The sequence below is a fragment of the Pomacea canaliculata genome, linkage group LG6 (assembly GCF_003073045.1).
Source record: "Pomacea canaliculata isolate SZHN2017 linkage group LG6, ASM307304v1, whole genome shotgun sequence".
Classification (NCBI taxonomy): Eukaryota; Metazoa; Mollusca; class Gastropoda; order Architaenioglossa; family Ampullariidae; genus Pomacea; species Pomacea canaliculata.
Window position 1 is genome coordinate 8,088,898 of NC_037595.1, and position 22,330 is coordinate 8,111,227.

At 39.2% G+C, this 22,330-nt stretch overlaps 1 protein-coding gene across 20 annotated transcripts; it reads right to left on the minus strand.

Annotated features, from left to right (window-relative positions):
* Positions 1-12: 12 nt before the first annotated feature.
* Positions 13-21,979, minus strand: LOC112565801. 20 transcript variants are annotated; one of them, XM_025241581.1, is made up of 17 exons: positions 16,215-19,184; positions 15,752-15,882; positions 15,122-15,173; positions 14,119-14,258; positions 13,569-13,629; positions 13,109-13,168; positions 12,873-12,949; positions 6,270-7,404; positions 5,907-5,999; positions 5,288-5,487; positions 4,640-4,682; positions 4,219-4,322; positions 3,604-3,729; positions 3,127-3,169; positions 2,344-2,438; positions 2,017-2,080; positions 13-1,856 (listed from the first exon to the last, which is right to left on the minus strand). In XM_025241581.1, the coding sequence occupies exons 7-17, from the start codon at positions 12,891-12,893 to the stop codon at positions 1,660-1,662; spliced, it is 2,121 nt and encodes a 706-aa protein (XP_025097366.1). In that variant the 5' UTR covers positions 12,894-12,949; positions 13,109-13,168; positions 13,569-13,629; positions 14,119-14,258; positions 15,122-15,173; positions 15,752-15,882; positions 16,215-19,184; the 3' UTR covers positions 13-1,659. The 20 variants fall into 20 exon arrangements, 14 of the variants coding, with proteins under 14 accessions (XP_025097366.1, XP_025097364.1, XP_025097365.1 ...); XM_025241579.1 differs by having other exon boundaries at positions 13,569-13,632; XM_025241580.1 differs by having other exon boundaries at positions 13,569-13,632; positions 15,122-15,179.
* Positions 21,980-22,330: the final 351 nt, after the last annotated feature.

Below are 22,330 nucleotides of genomic sequence, written 5' to 3' on the forward strand. Positions count from 1 at the left end.
AGTACAATAATATTTTTTTTATCACTTGTTGTTCGTTTATTTCGTTTAACCTCTGTCTTAAGTTTGAACTGGAAATCTGCTGGCTGATTGTACTGCATGCACAAGGCTTTTTAATGGAGAATTACAACCAAGAGCTGTCAAACATCTTTCATCACCGCACTCTCCTCAGCCTGTCCTTCTGTGACTTCTTTTCTATGATGACAACTGTCAACGTATACACATTTCTCCAGTATTTACTTTCTTGTACTTTTAAACAAAAGATGTACATGTATCATGTTAGCAACACCTGACTCTCTTTGTAACACTGCCCTCTGTGGAACTGAGGACATGCCAAACGACTCATTTCACACTTACAAAATCGAAATGCGTGAAATGTAAGGCATCCTCCCCTGATCAGGGGACAGCATTCTCCATTTTTAATTACAAAACGAAAAAGCTATTTACTTCAGCCCAGCTTAAGACAGAACAAACAACCAGAGTTAAAAGGAAAAAAATGTGTAGACAACATGCTGTTGAAAACCTACCCAAATGTAAGTTTCACTGGCTTTTTAAAAATCAGAAGTAATGTATAGCAGAGTTCAGAGATGGTTTGAACAGCAAAAGTCAGTTTTTGTATAAAGAATGCTGTTAAACATGAGCAGCAGTGAATCATCAGCATTTGCACTAAAGCACTTTGGGTGAAAGATAAGTGGTCACTATAATAATTGTAGGTGGACGACATGTGACAGAGTGGTTTAACATGAGGATGACTGATTCTTAGTTCAAGGAGTGTGTGGAATTCTATATCCTTTTTTTGTTAATAGGAATGTAAGTTGGAATGTTTACTCTTACAGCTCAGAATGGTGTTATGTATGAATTCTGAATGTCATTTAGCCAGGATGAAAATAAACAGAGGCTAATATTTCGTGATGAAAATGCATGTTTCTACTCCGTTTTTCTCATAACTTTACTCCAACAAGGGACGTAGCTCATCTGATAGTGAAAGTAAAATTTAAGAGGCCAAACTTTACATTTCTGAACGGATTCTCAAGAACTGAAATCTTCATCGATTCTCTCTGCTTTAATATTCTCTTTCTTATCCTGGCTTTCCTTCTGTCTTGGTGTCTCAGGGCTTCTGCTAAGGCTAAACTCTTTGGGGTCTCAGGGATGCCTTCTTCAGATTTTTAAGGGGTCCCTGTTCTTCGCCCAAATTTGAAGGGGACCCCATTGACCAAAATTGAAGGGGTCCTCCGAACTTTTAATGCGTACTGTACGCAATTTTTTGCGTAAGCAGAAGCCCTGGTGTCTAAGCCAAAGATCTGCAGAAAAAATAATTCTGCCTCTGTCCAGTAACCCAACAAGGTGAGTTTCCTGCAAGCAAGCCTTTTGCAGGATCTCGAAGGATGTTTTCCCACCGGCTGGTGTATGAAGCATGTATCAGTGTTACTTGGGGACCACGTTCGTATGTACCGGCCTTATCTAGCTCAACTTACAGGAGCTACGACCCTTGAAATTAGTAAGAAATTAATATAATCTGATTACAAACTAAATGAACTAGAATATTTTAATAAAAGGAATATTTGCTATTACTTTTATTAAAATTATTCCAATCAAGTTAAATCCCAGATAATAAAAAGAACATGTTCTTTTCTATGGGCCAGTTGAACGGGTACAACACAATCATGAAAGCAGGGCATGGCTGGATTTATCAACTTTCTCATGGCAGATGGGGCAACTCTGTTGTGTTTGATAGCAAGACGAACACAAGAGGTGCCCGCAAGGTATCAGGACAACACTCCACGGTGAAGCCCTGCATCTGCGGCACAGTAACCTCATCATCACCTGTCGGTGTTCCTCTTCCAGTTTCCAAGAGTACTCTGCAACAAACAAAAACAAAACGAAGGGTGTATGAAGGTATGCATAGCGAACTGTAAAAGCGCATATATGAACGCATACCATGACAGGAAGAGACACAAATATACAGGAAGACATGAAGAAACATACACAGGGAAACAGGAAGACAGACTGACTACTTACCAAACAGCAAATCATCTTCACACTGAGCGTACAACACAGTTCCGTGCATTCGCAGGTTGCCTTTCTGAAAAGTAGCAAAAGTGATGGTCAGTCTAACTGACAGCATCGTCATGAGGGAAGACATTTGTGGGAGAGGGGCAATGGTGTTTTAGGCCGACCCGGCAACTAAGGCATCATCATGGCAAAACAGCTACCGCGAAAACACTCTAAGTGTCTTGAGTTGTGTTTATGTCAACAAAATATGACAAGTAAACTAAAAAAAAAAGTTAATCGTAGCCTCCCGTGAAGAGAAAGATGTCAGAGGTGAGAACAGCATCCTATTCTTACCGGCACTGGTCGTCTGCGCTCTTCACCCTGGTTGCCCAAGTCGGGGTCGCCGTTAGCACGTGTCATGTGTCCAGATGCATTGTTATGGTGCACAGCTGCACGGGGACGCAGGTAAAAAAAAGTTTTTACACAACTCGAGTTCTCGTCTATGGCCGGAAGAAATGCGAGTTATCTAAACTTAAACAGGTTTATACAGTTTAGCACATAAGGTAGCAATCCACGTTTTAACTTTTATAACGAGTTGTTAAGCAGTACCTTGATTTAATACTAAGCAGTCAGTTAAAATGTTCCTAAGTTATAAGCTTTCATGCTGAGTGCTTCGATATTGCCATCCTGATAAGACCTAGTAATAGCATATGCACGAGCCCTCAGGGTTGTCTCTGGTGTTGCTAAATGGATCGGTGGTAAAACAACCTTGTAGCCTGCCCCATAGCTCTTGTCCATAACAAGGATTCCAGAATGTTCTCTTTCTCTCCTCCTCGCACAATTTCTCTTGCCTATCCGCTCTTCCCTGTTATTTAAGATTTTCATTTACTATGGCTGCCACATTACCCAACATCTTCGTTCTATGCCCCACCTTAGAAAGTAATAAGTCGCATGGGCTTTTATAACTGCTGATGGTTTGACTAACCACATAAATATCGTATGCAGTATATCTAAGGTAAAATAGCTCTGTTTATCTTGTGTTGCTGTCGAAATACAGAGGCTGTTAAATGCTGTCTATATAAATATTCAAAATCAAAGCTATCCTAACTCAAGATGTCTACTTTATTGACTACTTACAGCAGAGATCTTCACATTGAACTGGTGTCCTCAGTTTTGTTTCCTGTAAATAAATAAATCAGCGACTAAATCAATCAATATTTGTTCTCTAAATGTATACAGTCAGACAAAAACAACCACACACAAATGAATTTTTAATACATTGCCTTATACAGTGATATTGTGAACTGATGTATTTGATATTGATATGTTCCAGATGGGCTTAAAAAACTAAATATTGCATTGTTATTTATTATGACTATTATTATTATTACATAGAAAGAGAGGGCTGTAAAGAATGGGTAAATCAAGATAAACTAGATGATAAAACTAATTTAAGCCGTTAAATAATAATAACGACAATAATGACCATAATAATAAAGGAAATGTAGGTGACATTTTGTTAGCACGGAGATTCAGAAAAAGAATATGCTCCAATCTGTAACTTGACACACAATAAAAATTTGTAAAAACGGAGAAAATATTATTGGTACTAACTGTTTCTCCTTTTATTCCCGTTGTTTTTCTACATGCCCGGCCATTGTTTCCGCTTGTATTTGTTCCATCAACTATTATCTTATCCTGCACATCTTCACGAGCGTTGTACAACTGCCATCCTGTTTCCTGTAAGAAAATATTAAAATTAACGGTTATCTTTCCAGTAATGCTAATATAAAACATGTGCATGACAGACTTGTGTCACCTCTTCGAAACAACACAAGACACACACTATGGCTCCACGGACACAATGACTCAGAAACAAATAAAATAAACAGATATGAAGTTAGAAAGTTGACAGGAGAGTGAAGGAGACAGGGTTTCTCAAAACTTGTCAAGATGGAGATAAATACTTTTGCATGAGGAAGATAGGATCGTAGGTAGTACGCTTATCCTATCAACCTTATCCTGTCCATCCGAATGTAATCTGTATCCTTGTTGCAGTAAACAAAAAGAATATTTTCAGTATTTTTCATAATATATTCTGAGCTTTACTCATATTCAGGCCTGATGCCCAACGCATTTATTGCCCGAACTGTTTCATGTATCGCTCCACTGAAGCTTGACATGTGAAATGAAGGGTAAATAAAGATATGGCAATATAAGTCTACTTACCATCACTGGTCGCTTGCAACTTGTTCCTTCGGTACAAACATCTTCAGACTCAGCCTTACAAGCTGATTCATATTTTCCTTTACTGTCACATGCCACTGCATGACCTAGTGAATGAAAACAACAGTATTGTTCACAAACCCACTGAGTCACTTGTGTTACTAAATTATTTTAGTGTGACTAAACTTCACGCGTGACTAATTTCACTCGAGCCTCAGAGCTTTTTTCTTTCCTTACTGAAAATTCATTCACTTAGGACACATTTTGACCCCTCTTGATAATCTACTGTAGTTTAACAGTATTTGGTTACCTCTTTTTGTGTACTGTCAACAGTATGTAATATCAATATCGTCACGTGATCCATTAACTTTAGGAATCAAGACAATATCCGTGTGTTTAACTCTCCAGACATATTGACACTTACCTCCTGTATCTGTGCATTGCGTCGAATAATTCAATAACGTATTCTGAAAAAATCAGAAAACAATTTATATGATAATGTTGCTTCTTCAAAACACTATAAATCTTTAATTAGCGCATTCTACTTATTGTTTTCTACCTGACGATTAGGCCTAAGAATTTTAATACCGTTGTGTTTTGGAACAATTTTCAATCATACCTGAAGAGAATTCTGATAGCTTAATGTTTTCTTTTTCTTTTTGTTTTCTTGGACTTAACTAGGAGATTGTCTTTGATGTAGGTATAAATGTGTCTATGCATGAGTGGGTTGGGAGAGGTTACCTGTGCACATTGTCTTTCCTTCTCAAGGTGTCTGTACAAGTTTACACAGCTAAAGTGACCGACAACCAAAGCTTATTTGTTAATAGGGACCTTAATGCTACTTTCTAACCTCTCTATATATTCTTTTTTCTAAATTAAAACTATCTGTAAAGTCCCTAATTTAAAGAACGGCTAACGTGGCTTCAATCGAGTGCTTTATTTAACAGTTTACATCCAGGGCACAAACACATGAGCACCTACTTTACTAACACTTCTGTTCTACTCCAAGGAAGAGTGATTGTAAGTCTCGTGTAAGTTTGAATGAGTTTTGAAATTCTCTGTATTTATTTACACTGCTCAGTCTCCTCTTGCTGTGTGCTGCCATCGTGCCACTGAAGAACATTTCATCATCACCCTTTGAGGCAGGGAATGTATTTCTGTGTATCAGATGCCGAGGCGGTTTCAGAGCGGCATTCATATTTACTGGGTCCTTGTTTCTTTCGAAACCTACGTTGGTCGAACGAATGGTATTTCTCTTGCTACTGCTCGACTCTGAGCATCACAAAACAAACACAATTAGTGATACATCATCTCTGTAGGAAGAGGTCCACCACACTACCACATACACACTCGGGAGATAATAAGTCAAGGCATGACAAAGGGCCACCGCCATGCATGGGTAGGATATCAGATTGTAGAATTTCTACAGCAGATCAGGGAAGAATTTCTCTAGTAACCTGACTAATTAATCTCTACATATAAAGTGATTATTGTTGGGCGTTGGGCTACCATTTGGTTGATATTTTATAATAGGTGTAGTTAGCGGTCAACCAGCGGAAATCCATCACGCGGCTTAAAAGCAATGGCAGGTAATAAGAACTGGTCAAGCTGAAAGAAACTCTGCTTACCAACCACCAGCTTGTAATCTGGAAAACACTAAAAATAAAAACCCGACAAATCAGTCTTTGTACCTGGAGACGGGCCTTTAGCCTTTATCTTGCACCGAGGGGAAGGAGCACTTCCACAAGCAGAATCACATCTCCCGGGAATTGCACACGACCATTCTGAGGGAAAAACAGTTTACCAGCTTAATATCTTGACATTAAATATGTAACATCTACTCTCGCGTAAAATTTGTACATTTCACTTTCACACTTCATTGAAGCGCGCGCACTCACGAACGGTTAAAACCCACAAATGGTGAAGGTGGGGTGTACATATACAGTATATACAATGCATCCTCACACGATCTTTTATTCGATGCAAATAATCCATGTTAAATAATCGTCATCATCATTACCATAAGTAATTTAAAACCAAATTCAGAATCATACCCTTTGCACGTGTCCTACTGGCAGGCATGTTAGCTTGTTCACTGTCCATCGAGGCCACGACTGATACAAGGCTTTCTTGGTCCAAGTCACCGAGGTCTTGAGGTCTTTCACGAGACCGCAGTGGGCGTAGCACACCCTGACTTTGCCTCCCATCAGAATTGTGTGGCCCTGAGTAGGGTTCACAGCGAAAACGCAGAACTTCTACAGGTACCAAGGCCCAAAACTGTGTACGAACTATTATTGCTCTGCTAGAGTTATCTTCTGCTGCTTGTACCAGCTGTAAATTCACACCTCCTGCAGTAAACGCTTCTTGCCATACAAGTAAGATTCTAGACTCATTCAGAAATGACAGTGGTGTTGTGGCCAAAATGAGTCGTCTTCCCTTTGTAGCATCATTTATTATCAGGAGTGACCCTGAGTTTCCAAAACTCCATCTGAAAAGACCATAGGAGTCATCTCCTGCTGGTTGTATCAGGTTCAAGCTGGCAATTCCTGCAGTAAACTCCTCTTGTAATGCGGAGAAACACATTTGTGCGTTTGTGTAGTTCAGAATGATTATCTTGAACAGACTAACTGTGTATCCCCTTGTAACAACATTCTCTACGGTCAGGATCGACTCATGGCTCACAGGGCTTCGAAAACTCCACGAGCAAAGACCTGGGCAGGTTCGGCTCCATGGTGAACTGGTTGTTAAAAAGGGAGAATAAAATCGCCTAATGTTTCTATTCTCCAGGGTACCATTCCTTGCTACTATTAATTCTCTGGTTTGAATACTTGACAATCTTTCTCCGCCCAGAGAAAGTTGCAGATATAGAACTTTTTCAAGCAAACTGTTTTCCTGTAAAATCGCGTTTATCATTATTCCCTGCATGTTTAAACTCTCTCTCATCGCTATCATCGTTATCGCATTTGCTTCATCGCTTATACCGCCAGTGTCCATATTCTTATCTTTCTCTTTGGGCTCATTCTTCCCATTTTCATTTTTCCCATCTTCCTTTTCCCCGTCTTCAATCCTGTTTTCATACTTGTCTTCATTCTTCTTGCCTTCTTTCTTCGTCTTCTTGCTCTCTTTATCCCGTGTCCTTTTCAAATAACGTAGATCGTCTGGATCGTCATCATCACTCATTTCAACTTTCTGCCAGAAGCAAAAAAAAAAAACAACCCATAAACAATCCATTAAGTCAAGGTGCACGTTAATAAATTACCAGTTGATTTTATAAATTAATTTATCAAGCTCTGATTAAATGATGTAGTTCATGAATACTCTACAGGTGGACAGGCACATGCAGGCAGACAGACAACTAACAGAATAACCAGCGACCTCCTATCAAAGCTTGTCCACACTACTACAACTACAACTTGACAGGTTACAGAAGTTGTCCAAGCGGTGTTTTCAATGCACGTCATGCTATAAAACCAGTAAACAAGTTACAAAATGTCTATAATAATTCTCAAGCTGTTGTCAGAAATAAAGCTGCATGAAACAGCATTGTTACTTGACGGACAACTATCCGCTAATAATAATAATGATGATAACACGATAATCAATTATCTTCTCTGATCGATGAACACAGGCGTACGCCCTACGAATGACGTGTCAGTTACGGCAGGTAAAACTTAGAAACCTGTCACAGGTACCGGACATGTTAGTGTTTAGCAGTGTTCTTTGTTTCTAAGTAGAAAGCTAGAACAACATATACATAAAAACAAACATATGTTGCTGTACTAAATGTGAACAAGAACAATGCAAACCTGTATTTTATGCCTTATGCAGGTAAGTCGCCTTATAATGCGTCAAATGGGAAAAATCCACAATTATTAATGTTTGAACACAAAGTACTTTTGAGGCCGTGACCTAGGTGACATAACGGTCTGGATTAGAATAGCGATGCTGTCATTCTGATCGTTAGAAGCGATCAACATTGCATGAACCAAACTGGTCACAATCTGTACATTAGGCATTGCTTCCATAAACATAAATAATCATGTTTACAATTATCTTCAGCTAAGCCTGAAACATGCAGATATAAAATGCATTTATGTCTTATTCTGTATTAGAATAATAATTTTAAAAAAAACGATAATAGCAGACACTGATTGCTCTAGCTGTTATCAAGGGATTATTGCTCACATATCATTTAAACATTTTTACCAAAGCAGTTTATTGAAAGTGGAGCTGTATACAGTCTGTGTACGCATCTTGTTTGTGACTGTGCAACAAACACTTCATGCTCATTAAGTTCCTGCCTATTCTTAACACTTAATTTCCACTTCCTACCAATACATGTCCTACGCACAACGGAAGTCCTCGCCATTTTGTTTGTATACATGTTGTGTTGTTGTCCTAAACAGAGATTCTCCTTCCCTGTCATCTGATCACCAGGTGGGAAAGAAGAATACAATTTTTCATCTATTTATCTTACAGCAGAAGATGGAATAAAATATTTAAAATTAGATGTTGCGTGTGATAACACTTTAGCAGTTCGTCGTCAAGACTGGGGACAGAGGAGCGGATGATTTCACTGAACCTGCCATATGTTTGTGTACTGCTAAATAAACAAATCAAATCAATCTTACCTTTATCGGCAACAGAATTTGTAACACAGTTTTTTTTATAAATTTTGTCTAGTTTCACCGGACCGATGCGCTTCACACCTGAGAAGGTGTGTCGAGCACAAGCTCAAGTGCGCGAGTGCGGGGCGTCAATAGAAAAATCCATCCCACACAGGGCCCATAACTTTTGACCTGTGAACTTATAATTAATTTAAATTTTGGGGTCATCAAAATAGCGCTACATCATTGACAGCATAATTATGCATTTTTCAAAAAAAATCCTTACTCTGTTGTCTATTACAGTTCTATTCTCAGTTCAATATCGGGTTTTTTTACATTCTTTTATTTATTTACACTTTCGTGATTTTATTTTTACATTGGGGCCCTGCATAGGGTAAACTTTCCTTTCGCGCCCCATACGCGAGGTGCAAACAAACATAATACCTCTGTCCTCTTGACATAACGATCTCTCGATCGATCATTTAAAGGTCACATTTATCGTTTCCTGTTTAACCACAGAAGTTTCTTCTTCTGAGGATGTTTGTGTTGCTGAATGTTATTCTTTTATTGTCAATATTTTAACACGTTTTACACTTTTCTTTTATCTTTCCTGTTTTTAATTCTGTAAAGAGCGATAGAGTTCCTGGAAAGAGTGACACAGAAAGCGAGAAGCAGGCACTTGTAAATGGCAGCTGACATAAATAAACATGAGGGAAGGCCGTTGCCTCCACTCAGCAAATGTCAAGGCGCGTAGCTTGCTAAAATATCTGTTTACATTCCTGATTCAGATTATAGGACTTGTAGGAACGAAAGTCAAAACAACTTCTGTCAGAAGCAAGCGAACTTGTTCCAGCGCTTATTGTAAACATTGTACAATATTTTTAGTCCTAGACTGATATGTTGTCGAATGGAGTTCGTCTAGAAATGAATGTCGTTCTCTCTATCGCTGTCTCTCCTCTCACTTTCTCCTTCTTTCTGTATACACAGATACACAATCACACATTTCTGTTTACAAACACACGCCCTCTGCTGAACACCGACTTCAATTATCGTGTCGGATAATAATGCATCATTCTAATAGGCTAAAGGGACAGCAATATTTGTACTTACTTGCACTGTGGACAGCACGTAAACAAGAGAATCGTCTTCCTGCTTCGTTTATAATCGCTTCAAAGAGGCTTAGGCCTGCTGGATAACTATACATGTATTGTACAATGTAGCCTGGCAAACAATGAGTGAAGAAAAGAGGAAACCGATGTAAAACAACTCACAGCCGTTAGCTGTGACCTCGGTGCCTGTACCCATCCACCTTGTCTGTGTACACGTGCTGGTCACGCTAACGACCTCAGAGACGGGTGATTTCATAGGCCGAAAATATTTTTATAAAACCTTGCTTCACAAAACAAGAGTTTATGCCCAGAAAACCGTGCTAGAACTCCTGGAGGTCCGTAGGTCTAATGGATTGCAGCTCTTACACACATCCAGCTAGCCCTAGTCGTTATGTCCGTCTTCTCATTCTTCTACATGGAATTTGTTGCTTTGTTTGTTGAGATGTCAAAAAGCTTTCACTTTGTGTTGACTTTGCACTTCGGGGAGATGGAGACGTTTAATTAGGAGGAAACTGGAGCTCCCGCGACCAGACATTTGCAAAAAGATGAAGTATGTGTTCCAGAGATTCGAACTCAGGACTTTACAATTCTTCATGTAATCGTGTTGACATTTCACTATCGCCGTCCTCTTGATGCTGCTGCTCGTTCTCATCAACTCTCAAACTCACTTGCTATCCTTTTTAAATCCTTTCCTTTTTTTATATGCATATATATCTCTGTTGACTGCGCTGACACACTCTGACGATTTTATGAGGCTTATAGAAGTTTAATGATCTATGTAATTATCCTCGTTTGAGAGTTAATGGCCCTTGTTGAAAGCAGTTATAAGCGCTTAAGTGTCATTCGTAACTGCTATTAAGTGACATTTAAAGGACATTAAGTGAGGTTTATTGGAATTCTAGCATAAAGTGTGTGCGTATACAATAAATTAATGTAGAATTGAGATTTTAAAATCAGTTTTTTGAAGTGCCTTAAAAACATGCGCTGGCTTTGAAATGGTATTATCTACCTGGTAATCTGTAGCAATTACTCTACAACATATAATTTGGATATGATCTACAACATGTAAATACACAAGACCATGAAATATTCAAGACTCCTAGCATCATAGGATGTCGAGTTTTTCTAGTCAAGGCCTTCACCATTACCTCAAAACAACAAAAAATGGACGTTTTAAAATATGTGATGATCCTCCACTTTAGGCATTGCAGTTCCTATTCCAAGGAGTTTGGTGGTTGATTTATAACATACAAGGGAAGGGAGGTAAGCTAGCAAGAACGATAATTGAGAAATGGCAAGAAAACTTTGAACAAAGCAGCGGTCTTGTAAAGTTCTTACTTAGGCGAACGTGACAACAACGTAAAAGGACGTTGAAAGCTTTGGAAGTATATTTACAACTAACTTTCAGATACGAAGATGAGGGAAATGACATTTCAGCATGCTCTTTTCTAAATGCTGCACAAGCTTTTAAAATTCTTGCAACACTCCAGACTAAACAGCAAGAACATTTCACAGGCTCATGGCCGTTGAATAATTTGTCGGATTTGGCAAAAGTCTGTCTTCAGCATTTTAAAGTTTTGCTTTCTTCCAGTACAAGTGCATGAAACCACACAGATGTTTTATCAGACACATCATATTTACTTCAAGGAAAAGCTTACATTTACAATACTCACTGATGAAAAGGCTAAGTTGTTGATATTTGAATGGAGAAAAAGACACGGAAATGTGCATACATCCATCGACATTAAACACTGATACGGCTAAATCAAATATGTTGGTGTTAAAACTCAGACTTTTATCTTAAAATGTTATCATATTAACACAAGATATTTATTATATCATTTTCAGGATGAAAACAATTGTAATCTTGCATGATGCATCCCAGCAAGCAGCCTGGCACACCAAAACGAATAAGTGCGATAACAATTAACTAAACTATCAGACAGAAAGGTGTAAAATTTAAGTAGAAGAGCACAGGTGGGTACATTTTCTCGCATGCTGCTATCTAATTAGTTTGAATTCAATCAATATTATATTTCAGATTAAACAATTTTTTACAAGATCTAAGAAAGATGCATAGAAAGTTAAAAAAAAAATCTGCCAACATTACGATTACAACATTAAATTCACAAGGGGGAAAGTTCTGATAATATTTCTACAATTCTGTGAGCACATGGTTAAAAAGTAAATAAACCTATTTATCCTATTTTCACACGTTTCTTTAATAACAAAAAATTTCAAAACATTTACGAGAGAGAACAAAATGTAGAATTAACTTCATGTTTGCTTTTAATTTAATGTGTTGGCTCTTTGTTCGGTGTACCATCGTGTGTGTATAATTAGCAAGAAAATTTATCCATTTACTAAGAGGTTTACTTCAGTAGGTGCGAGATGAACATTTTTGAATAATGAGGTTTTTACTGCTCTGGACATCACATTTCAACAGCTGATAGAAAGTCTGTTTAATGTGTGGCAACCTCGGTCTGTGATACTCCTTTTCTAGCAATCCTTTTCTACCGTTAGACAAGTTGCAGATACCAGGTTCTTGTTGGACAGGATGAATACTCAAGGCCAAACTGTCAGACGATGGCATAAACAGTAACATGCTAGTTTCTATACCAAAACATTATTACATGTGTTATGTAACACAGGTTATAGAACAAAGTATCGCTTAAAACTCCTGTTGTAAGACACAGAAAACATTGTTAAAAGCTTATTATTGGAACACCTATTGCATGCCAGTACACCTGAGGTTCACAACTACATGCCATGCCAGGAAACACACCTGAGCTTTCCCAAACAGCATTAAAACATACCAAACATGCAAAGCAGTACTGGAACTCAATATTAACATATCATCATGCACTTCGAACACGAACACATGCTATTCATCACCTCAACATAGTGAAATGTGTCCATAACATTTATTTTCAATAATTACCTTCATTGTCCACGTCATCATCTTCTTCAGGTTGGGCTATGAGAGTTACTGAAGACCTTAATCTCAGGCAGGGAAAGCTGAAAAATAGAAAAAAAGTTGGTAGTGAGTGGATGAATAACCAACCGTTCATCATTCCAAACTTTTGTGTGTCTGTCATTTTGTTCATCTGTAAGCCAGGTTTTGTGTCTGCTTGCCTATCTGACACACTGACATGTGATTACTAAGTTAGTCGATACCTCGCGCTCAGGATGAAGGATGTTATCCTCCTCGAATTCGTCAGGCAACTATGCCATTTTCTAGAAGAGAAGAATGTGAAATATGGATCAGACGCATAGCACAGTCGATTTCATAGACTATTAATTTTTATGAATGTGAGTAAGAACCCCCTTTTAACTGGGCAAACAAATTGGAATTTTTGATCAACCGACAAATTGTAGGTGAAGGTAGGAGGAAACCAATAGTTTTGAGGGGAACGTTTACATCTGAACTTTGGCCCAAACACTTGCAGAAACTACTGGTTTGGGGAAAGGGACACTTCGCTTTTCAGTGCTTTTGCCCGGTTAACAATGGCTTTAAACGCATTTTGGGCTCAACACATATTTTACCACGTGAACTCTCTAGCACTCCATCAATTTTCTTTAAAGTCAGTGAAAAAGAATCTCTACATTTGTACAAGATGGATAAGGCCTTCATTACCTTCGTCATCGTTATCTGGGGTGGTTATCACTGTAAATTGACCGCGTATTCTTAAGCAGGGCTGCTGAAACAGGAAAGAATACAAGGAACCTCAAGGCTGGAGTTTATGACACCTGGCTGCCGCTTAATTCGGATTTTGTTTTGATTAGGTTGGTGCTGGTACCTTTTTTGTGAAGGAGTGTTTTTTTTTTTTTTTGGTTGGTTTTTTTTTTTTTTTTGTTTTTTTTTTGTTTTTTTTTTTGTAGATGCTCTGTGTTTTTTCATTCGTTTTGATTTTTGTTTTCGTCGAACTTATTTCTTTGGTTGTTGATGTGCATCTAATTATTTGATTATAATTAATAAATAAATATTGTTTACTAGGTGATCCATGTCCGCCTCTCCTGTATGTCAATCCCTTGACGAAGCAGTCAACTAGTCAGTTAGCCTGCCTGTCCGTGAAATAACTAACACGTCTTGCAGTAGTCGAGCTAACGTAGACCGCTACTCAATACGTCATTATTCGATAGCACACAACTTATGACGTCAGTGCAAATACTCCTGACGTCATTACCCGAAACTGTTGTATCAGGCGTGGACCAGGATCTTCATCTGCTTCTGCTTCATCCTCATCGCTACCGTCGCTGTCGTCGTCTTCATCACCATCGTAATCATCAGAAGAACTATCATCCCCATCAAATGAAGGTGGTCTTCCTAAAACAAGAATCCAATCGAGCGCGCGAACTGAGCACGTGTAGAATTTGTCATCAACAGCTGTCAACAAATAAGGGCGCTAACTCGCGCGTTATTTTAAACTTTAACTGGTCTTATATGGAAATTTTAACAGTTTTTAACCACATGAAATGTCACAAGATTTTTTAAAATTTTAAATAAAGAGAGGTCAGACTTCAAAAAGGTCGAACGTCATTCTTGTTTTGTCATTCTGCTTGTTTTGACAATTTATTTTTCATCAAACTAAATAAAAATCAGAGAGGTGGTATTGTTGCAAGTTGGTCAAGGTAGTGGACTGAAGAGAGTGAAGAGAGGTATAAGCGAGAACGGAGGAGTGATTATAAAGATCAGAAAAGCTTTAGAGATTTCCTTTAAATCCGTTATTCATCAAAAGTAATGTTCTGCATGACTTTCTAAACATCTTACCTTACTCTTCCTGTCACCAAAACAACAATATTTGGCTACAGGAATTTCGGTTATTGTACAGTGAAACAATGTTGCTCTCTCCCTTTCTATATCCGCCACATACCCATTATTGAATCCTTTAAACGTGAACTGAAAATACACCTCTTCCGTAAACATTACTCCTAACAACCTTTCCCATGATGCTAGTCCTTTTTCACATCCTTCCTTTTGCAATATCGTGTTACTCTCAGCTCCTGTTCTTCTTATTTGGTTCCTCTTTGTGTTTTCTGTATTTTAATTCATTCTTTGTTCCGTACGTTTAAATAACGCGAATTGGAAAATCGGATGGAGGTATATTACACATAATAATGATAATTCACAATAGATATAAAGTAATAGGCAGAAATAGATACTAACAGACTAATTTTGAGAAACAGTACCTTCAGTCTCAGGTAAATGAACGTTTCTTCTGGGGACTTCTTGATTAAGTGTCTGGGACTATTCAGACAAAACAATATCCTCCATAAACTTTCTGTTTGGTCATCAGAATAGTTCGTGATTTTTTTAAAACTGTTAAACGATATTCCAAATTTTTCTTTTCGAAATTTATGCTATTTACTTGGTTATTTTGTCTTAGCATTTGACACTGTGCCATTGACACAAAGCCTGCTAGAAAGGGAAGTAAATAAAATGGGATTAGGCGATTATGATCGAGATTACAAATTCTGTGAAATAATGCGCTACAACAGTTTTAATCGGTTCAAGAACAGTATAATCATGACATCACCAGCTGTTCAGATGGCTGAATCTGTTGGAGCATGGGTTGTCCCAGCCTTTCTTAGCGTCTTTTGCCCGTCAAAACTTTAGGTATCCATTGACTACTGATACCATGGGGACTTTATTTTTCATGGCTGTCTAGCTCGTTTTTCGTTTAATAAATATAGGTTTATTAGAATACACTATTACCCTATAATGTCATATTGTCTATAATTGTATACAAACAAATATATTGCCTCTGGTTTTAAGGCATTTGAATAAGTTGGGATTAAATGTTTACAGATGTCAAATACCTCATTTTGTTCATCATCTCTGTGCTGGACCAGGTGAGAGCTACCTGCTTGTAGACTTGTTACCTCATGTTGTGCTGTCCTTTGTCTTCCAGTAACTGCCTGTTGGCTCGCTGCCTCTTGACTGGCTACAGCTGCCGAAAGAAACAGAATCCTCTGGGTGTAAAAATAAGTTGTGGACAGAAAGAATGAAGGTGGGCAATCAAGTGAAGTACGAAAAGTACAACGGTTGGTGTTCAGCGCTTTCAAACCTTGTTTGGGCGAGAAATATGCGATAAAATGAAGATAAAATGCATAGAGAATAAGGCTGTTTGGTTGTTAGGGCTGTAAGAGCGTGGTAAAAGTTGTTTGGGCTAGGTCATGAAAGCACTGTGTGTCTGTGCCCCTAGTTATGGGTTCACTTAAGTATTGCTCAGTCTGTCCCTAATAAGACCCTGACAAAACAACAACCTTTGTGATAACTCACCTGTTATGGCATTTACTTCATTGACGATACTGTCCTGTCCACAATTGTACATGTGGACACTTCTTTCATTGTGGCGGGAGGAATGTGCGGCCGAAATCTCCCCACAGCTTTCCCTTAACACTCTCTGCGGACAACGATTTCTTCGACAAGCTTCTGATTGAAAACATTGGGAACTATTTGATGCTAGAGCTTGATTGGATAGCACAGATGCTAGAGGAGCTGCTCTAGATATTTCGGCCAAAACACGCAGCAACATTTCAGATAAAGCTTGTTGATTGTGGATTGCTGAGTTAGCTGTGTCCATAGAGATGTGGCCATGAGGCAGCAGAGACCGAGTCCCGGAGTAACTACGGGGATATGAATCTCTTGCAAGAAACTGTGAAAAGGACTCCAAGGAAGGCGTCCTGCTTGGAACTGAGGGCAAGATACACAGTACATGCAAACTTTCTGTCTCTCTGGAGACCCAGCCAGAGACCCAGATGGTATGTGACCCTTCGGCCAACGGAAATTGAAAACATGTTTGAGACGGCAGCGAGTGCCAAGATAACTCTTCTTCTTGCATGGGGCAGAAACTGCTCTGGAGGCAACCGACTAGAAGCCACAGTATTTCGCAATAAAAACATCCGAGTTGGGCGGGCCAGTAAACAGGGCAAACTCCAGATGGTCCAGTGCAGATGGCATGACAGCAGTTTTGGCCCGCTCTACATTGTCCAGTGAGGATGAAATAAATGTGAATGCGCTCCAATCCAAGTGTGCTATGACAGTTGTGGTTTATTGTTAATAGTCCAGTGAGAGTGGCATGACTGAAGTTTTGGCTCGCTCTTAATTGTTCGGTCAGGGTGGTTTGATAGCAGTTGTTCCACACTACATATGGTCCTGCCGAGGGTGAGACTGTGATGATGCTAAGATTTTGCAGCCATCTTGAACTGGTTGAAAATAGGTTTCGGAATAACAGCAGCCAAAGGGGGCTATTAGAAGCTAAAATTAGTTCTGTAAGGTGTCTGGTCGGCTGCTGTCTAGACATGGGGTGTCCGGTCGCAAGTTGTCTAAGCAGGAATTGTTGTCTAGACATAAACATGGGATGTCTGGTCGCCAGTTGTCTAGACATGGGATGTCTGGTCGCCAGTTGTCTAGACATGGGATGTCTGGTCGCCAGTTGTCTAGACATGGGATGCTCAGCTTCAAGCTGCCTAGAAACGTCGAACTGATCATCGAGGTCATCTCTTTGGCAGGTTTTGCCATCTCTGTCGAATGAGGAATCGTTGTCTTCTTCTTCTTCTTCTTTTTCTTTTTCCTCCTCCTCCTCCTCTTGACGATTTTTCTTTATTTTCCTCCGTTGATATCCTTCCTGCTTGTGGTCGACATGTTTCTGGCGATTTCTATTATCCTCATCGTCGTCGTCATCATCATCCCCGGAGCTCCCTGCACTGGTGCTGTTCGAGCCACGTATGTCCGCGCTGGCGCCCTGGTCGCCAGACACTGCCCCGCTAAGCCCCATTATTAGTACAGTTTTCAGTGCGATTATCTCGCCTTTCTTCTTGTTTTGGCTCACTTCCTTCAACAGGGCCACCTGACTCATCGATGTCAGACTTGAAACTATCCCATACCTCCTCTTTGGAATGTGACGTGAGGTGATTGCCAGATGTGGGCTTTCTGCCTCCGCTCTTCAATTTTTTTTCTAAATAATATTCAAGTGTCTCTTGGGTAGGTCTGGGTCTTCTTTCCTCTCTTAGTTTCTCTGACAACGGGATGTTGTTGTAGCGCTTTTCTGGGATCCTCATAGAAAAGTCAGCCTTGTAATCAGACTGTGGGTTGTTGCTGTTAGCTGATGGTGGTATAGACGATGATCTGTCATGTTTTTCATCGTTCTCGGGTTGTCTTTTGATGCAGTTATTTGCGTTTTTCGAGGCTACGCGACCAAAGCTTGGAATCACCGGATTTACTTCGACCTCGAGTACACCTAACCCAGATGTTCCACATGTGATCTCCTGTGTCCACTCCGGTGATTGGAAGCTGGCCGTCTTCACTTTTGCGTTTTCATGTATGAGGGTATGAACATGTGTCTTTGGGCCAACAATAAAAGTTTCATCAAATAATGTTTCGTACGGACCCTGAAATAAGACCGGCGCCATCAGGTTTATCATCTTTTCATACTCTGCCATCTGGAAAGGCCAATTTCCTGTGGATTTAAAAATACTAGCATCTTTTGGGCCTTCAGAGGTATCCTCAGCATTCCATAAAGGATAGTTCTTTTTCTGGAGTTTCTTTTCGTCGGTAAAGTCAGCTTCCGTCGACTCGTTCTTCCAATATTTCCTTTTCTTGTGGATACACATAAAAAGAACATATCCACAGATGATGCAAATGCCACAAATTTCGATCCCACTGTAAGGAAAGGGTGACAATTGCACGTGTGCAGTTTCCTCCCCTGCGTTCTTTGCTGCCACATGGACGCCAGGCTGTGCAGAATCTGTCGTCTGGCTGCCATTTTGAGAAATCTTCTCCTCTTTGGGCGATATCACATGGTTAGTCTCCCCCATAGTGCTTTCGAGCTCTTTGACCTTTGACCGGGTGATGCTTCGTCGTCATGGCTGTGCACATTGTCTTGGTCATGTCGCGTTAACTCTTCGTCAGTGCAGAATGAATTCGTAATTTCGGACTCTAGAGTGTCTTGCGCAGGGAGGTAACTGTGATTTCCAATATTGTTGTTCTTAGCTGAAATGGTCAGATCCAACTCTTTCAGCGAAACATTCCTTTCGTAGACGTTTTGGATTATGCTTAGATCGTTGTCTTCCTCCTTGAAATGTTCATTGCATGTTTTGGATGACATAAAGATGGAACTCTGAGAATCATATCTTTCAGTATTGTTTTTGAACATTTCATCTGCATCTTTTGAGCTCCTTTCTCTTGTAGCAGCACCTTCAGCATTCTCAGAAAGCAAGAACATATCCATGGAGAAGTGGTGCATCGTATTCTGAAAATCGAGTTTAAATTAACTTGTAATTTGTTATCAGTGGAAGGCGAGTAATTAGTAGTCTCACTACCACATCTACAGGAAACGTGGTGGAAAGAGGGAGAGATGAGGAAAGACAATGAAGAAGAATGGGGAAAGGGAGGAAGACAATGAAGGTAGATGATAAAAGGAGGAAAGAAGGACACAGAACAAGAAGGGAGATCTGTATTTTTACCCTCTGTATTTCGCCTCAGATAGATTGCACAAACCTCAGAGAAACCATTCAAAGTCTTGTAATGAAGCCGCCACTATCCCCAAGATAAAACTCATGCATTTGTTTTGTATGGAGAGGAATGCTTTTTGTGTGTGTTATATTCTAAACTGCTTTAAGAGCATAACTTCTGCAAGGGTGTGAGCAACTGTCGAATTAACTATACAACATCTTAAAGTGCTGTAAACATAATCCAGTTATAAATAAGACAAACTATATTCGACTTCTATTAACATATGTACCAGGATATCTCTCTTCTCTGTACTTTAAAAGACAGCATTTACGGATATACTCAGATACACAAGACGTCCTACTCATACACCATTACCCTAAAACTCAATACCATATATGAAAAATCATCTTAAAAGAGGATACACCCTCACGGCCAGTGGCCAGCGAAACAAACTTTAGTTAATTAGTAGCAGTCTTACCCCACTTTACATTCCCTTTCCCCCAGTCAAACATCTTCACCACAAAGCACCCACTTCTCATGCACTATCTCAACCGCCCAAACAAACGGAAACAGCAACAAGAGAAAGAGTGGTTCACTGGAACTTTACCACGGTAACAAGGTAACGGTACACAACCCTGCCCTCGGGTGGACAGCGGATGATCACATAAAAATCTCTCGTTTTCAATTCAAAGTATTTCCTGGCCTATCAGGAGCAGAAATATCACTTTTAAATCACAATAAAGAACAACTTTTTGTCGTGTTCAGGATATGTCTTTGTTTTTGTGCGACGGGGTAGACAATGTGTATTTTGTGAGGATACATGATACCCGTCAAGAAAATGGTCGCCGCGTGGTGGCCACTGTCCGTGTGGCGTGTAAATCGTTTTGATGGTCGGCTCAGTATTTGTCCTCGCACTGGCAAGTTTTTGCAATGGATATTGATGGATACGTATTGAATTAAGTCAGCGAAGATTGATAAAAATGCCTGTGTATTTTTTAAAAAATGTAACAGTTATAAAGCACAATAAAATGTGACACAAAATATTTGTCAACTTTGAAATGATGTAGCTCGAACCACGTGCAAAATAACACGTGCTTCCCAGGTAAGTGAGAAAGAGCATTTTCTTCTGAATCCGGTGGTGTCTGACAGCAAATATTTATTTGAACACTAATTTGACAAATGTTTGTGTTAAATGTGATTTATTTTGTGACATTTCTGCCAGTCTTGGGGCAGTTGTGACTGAACCTGGATCAGGATGAGATTCCTAGTTTATGTTTATGAAACCTAGACAGAATGTTGCAGTTTATGATGACAACACTTTCCATGTTAGAACTGTTTGTGACATAATGAATGAACATGTAGAGATTATCACATGTTCGAAGAAATTACTTTGGAGAATAATACATACCTTCAAAGCCTGATAAAGATAAATAAAATATATTTGTATTCGCATGGGACTTATCTATCTCTCCAGCATCCAGAAACGGTCGTATATGGAGAGTACATGAGAAACATAACCTTCACTAAAACTATCAAAATTACAAAACTAATTCATTTTAAAGCTTTTATGTCCCAATGTGTTACCTGAGTTGTGAGAAACTATTTTGGTTTTGTGCATGTACTTTTTTCCAAAACTGTTGTATTTTTTTAGAAAAAACAAAGAAACATAGCACCCACTTTAATCAAAAGGGGGAGAGGTGACTGTATTACCCACACACACATTTTTAAACTTATTTGTTTACTTCAAATAGCGTTTTATGTGTGTTATTTCTCTCATCACCATCAAGTAAAACTTTGGGTTCACTAAGAAGACTTAATAATAATAAATAATAAAAAATTCGTTACTTCTATACTCCTGCATAGCATATAATTGCTTTCTTTGCACATCGTGTGAGCAGAAGCTTCTACAACCGTAAGCAATTTTTAACACATCTAATGGCTGAAATGGTATACAAGGGAACCTCCCTAAATCTTCTTACATTGGTTTGTTGGCTGCTCTCACACAAACCCCAAGAATCTATTAAGCCACGTTTCTCAACCTTCTACTTGTGACATCCCCAGACTAAGAAAGGTACATCAGTGCGTCCTCCTTACCCACTAATTTCACTAATACCGATATGAAATACGAGAATTTTTTCGGGAAAAAATGGCCGCCTTCCTGGAAAAAGGTGGATCTTCAACCACAGCTATTTGGTTGTGTGTGAGAGAGAGAGAGACCAAGGACCAGAACTGGCCTGCCATTCTTTGCTTTGAGGCGCTGTCAATTTTAAAGCATGATACAGAGGAAAATTGAGTGAGAGAGAGACTAAGTAAAAGAACAGAGAGAGAGCTCAAAATCCTATGAAATGTCTACTTTCCTTTTGTCTCCTTGACGATTATTTGAGATGCCATCTTACTGACCCACATAGGGGTATTTACTCTGTTCGCGAACGAATTAGTTAACGTCTTAAAACTATGCTTCTGTCAACATTAACGATTTGCTAGTATCACCTTGTTCTCAATCAAGCGTGGTTATCAAACGATCTGAAGAACATTAGTAAAGAAATAAGAAAGAATAAGAGCAACCTACCTGAAGGAAAACTGCTTTTTCGGGAATTTCGATGCGCATGCGCGCTGCTATGTAAAGGGGCTTAGGCCAATTGCTTGCACTTATATTGCACTTGATTTATAAATCTTATCAGTTGCTCGGGAGATATATGTGTTTTTACCTTTCTCTACATACTAGGGATGACCCTTTTTTTTCATGTACTTACATATCTGTGTTTGTGGGCGAGAGGGTGCATGCGCATGTGTTTATCCCCCGTGAATGTTTATCGCAAGATCAGGAATTTATAATCACTTTCATTAGTATTATTAAGTACTTTAATTATCTTGAACCCGAGTATCTCTTACTCGTTAATGCAGACAATTAATACTATCACCAACACTGCGGTGTTTTTTTT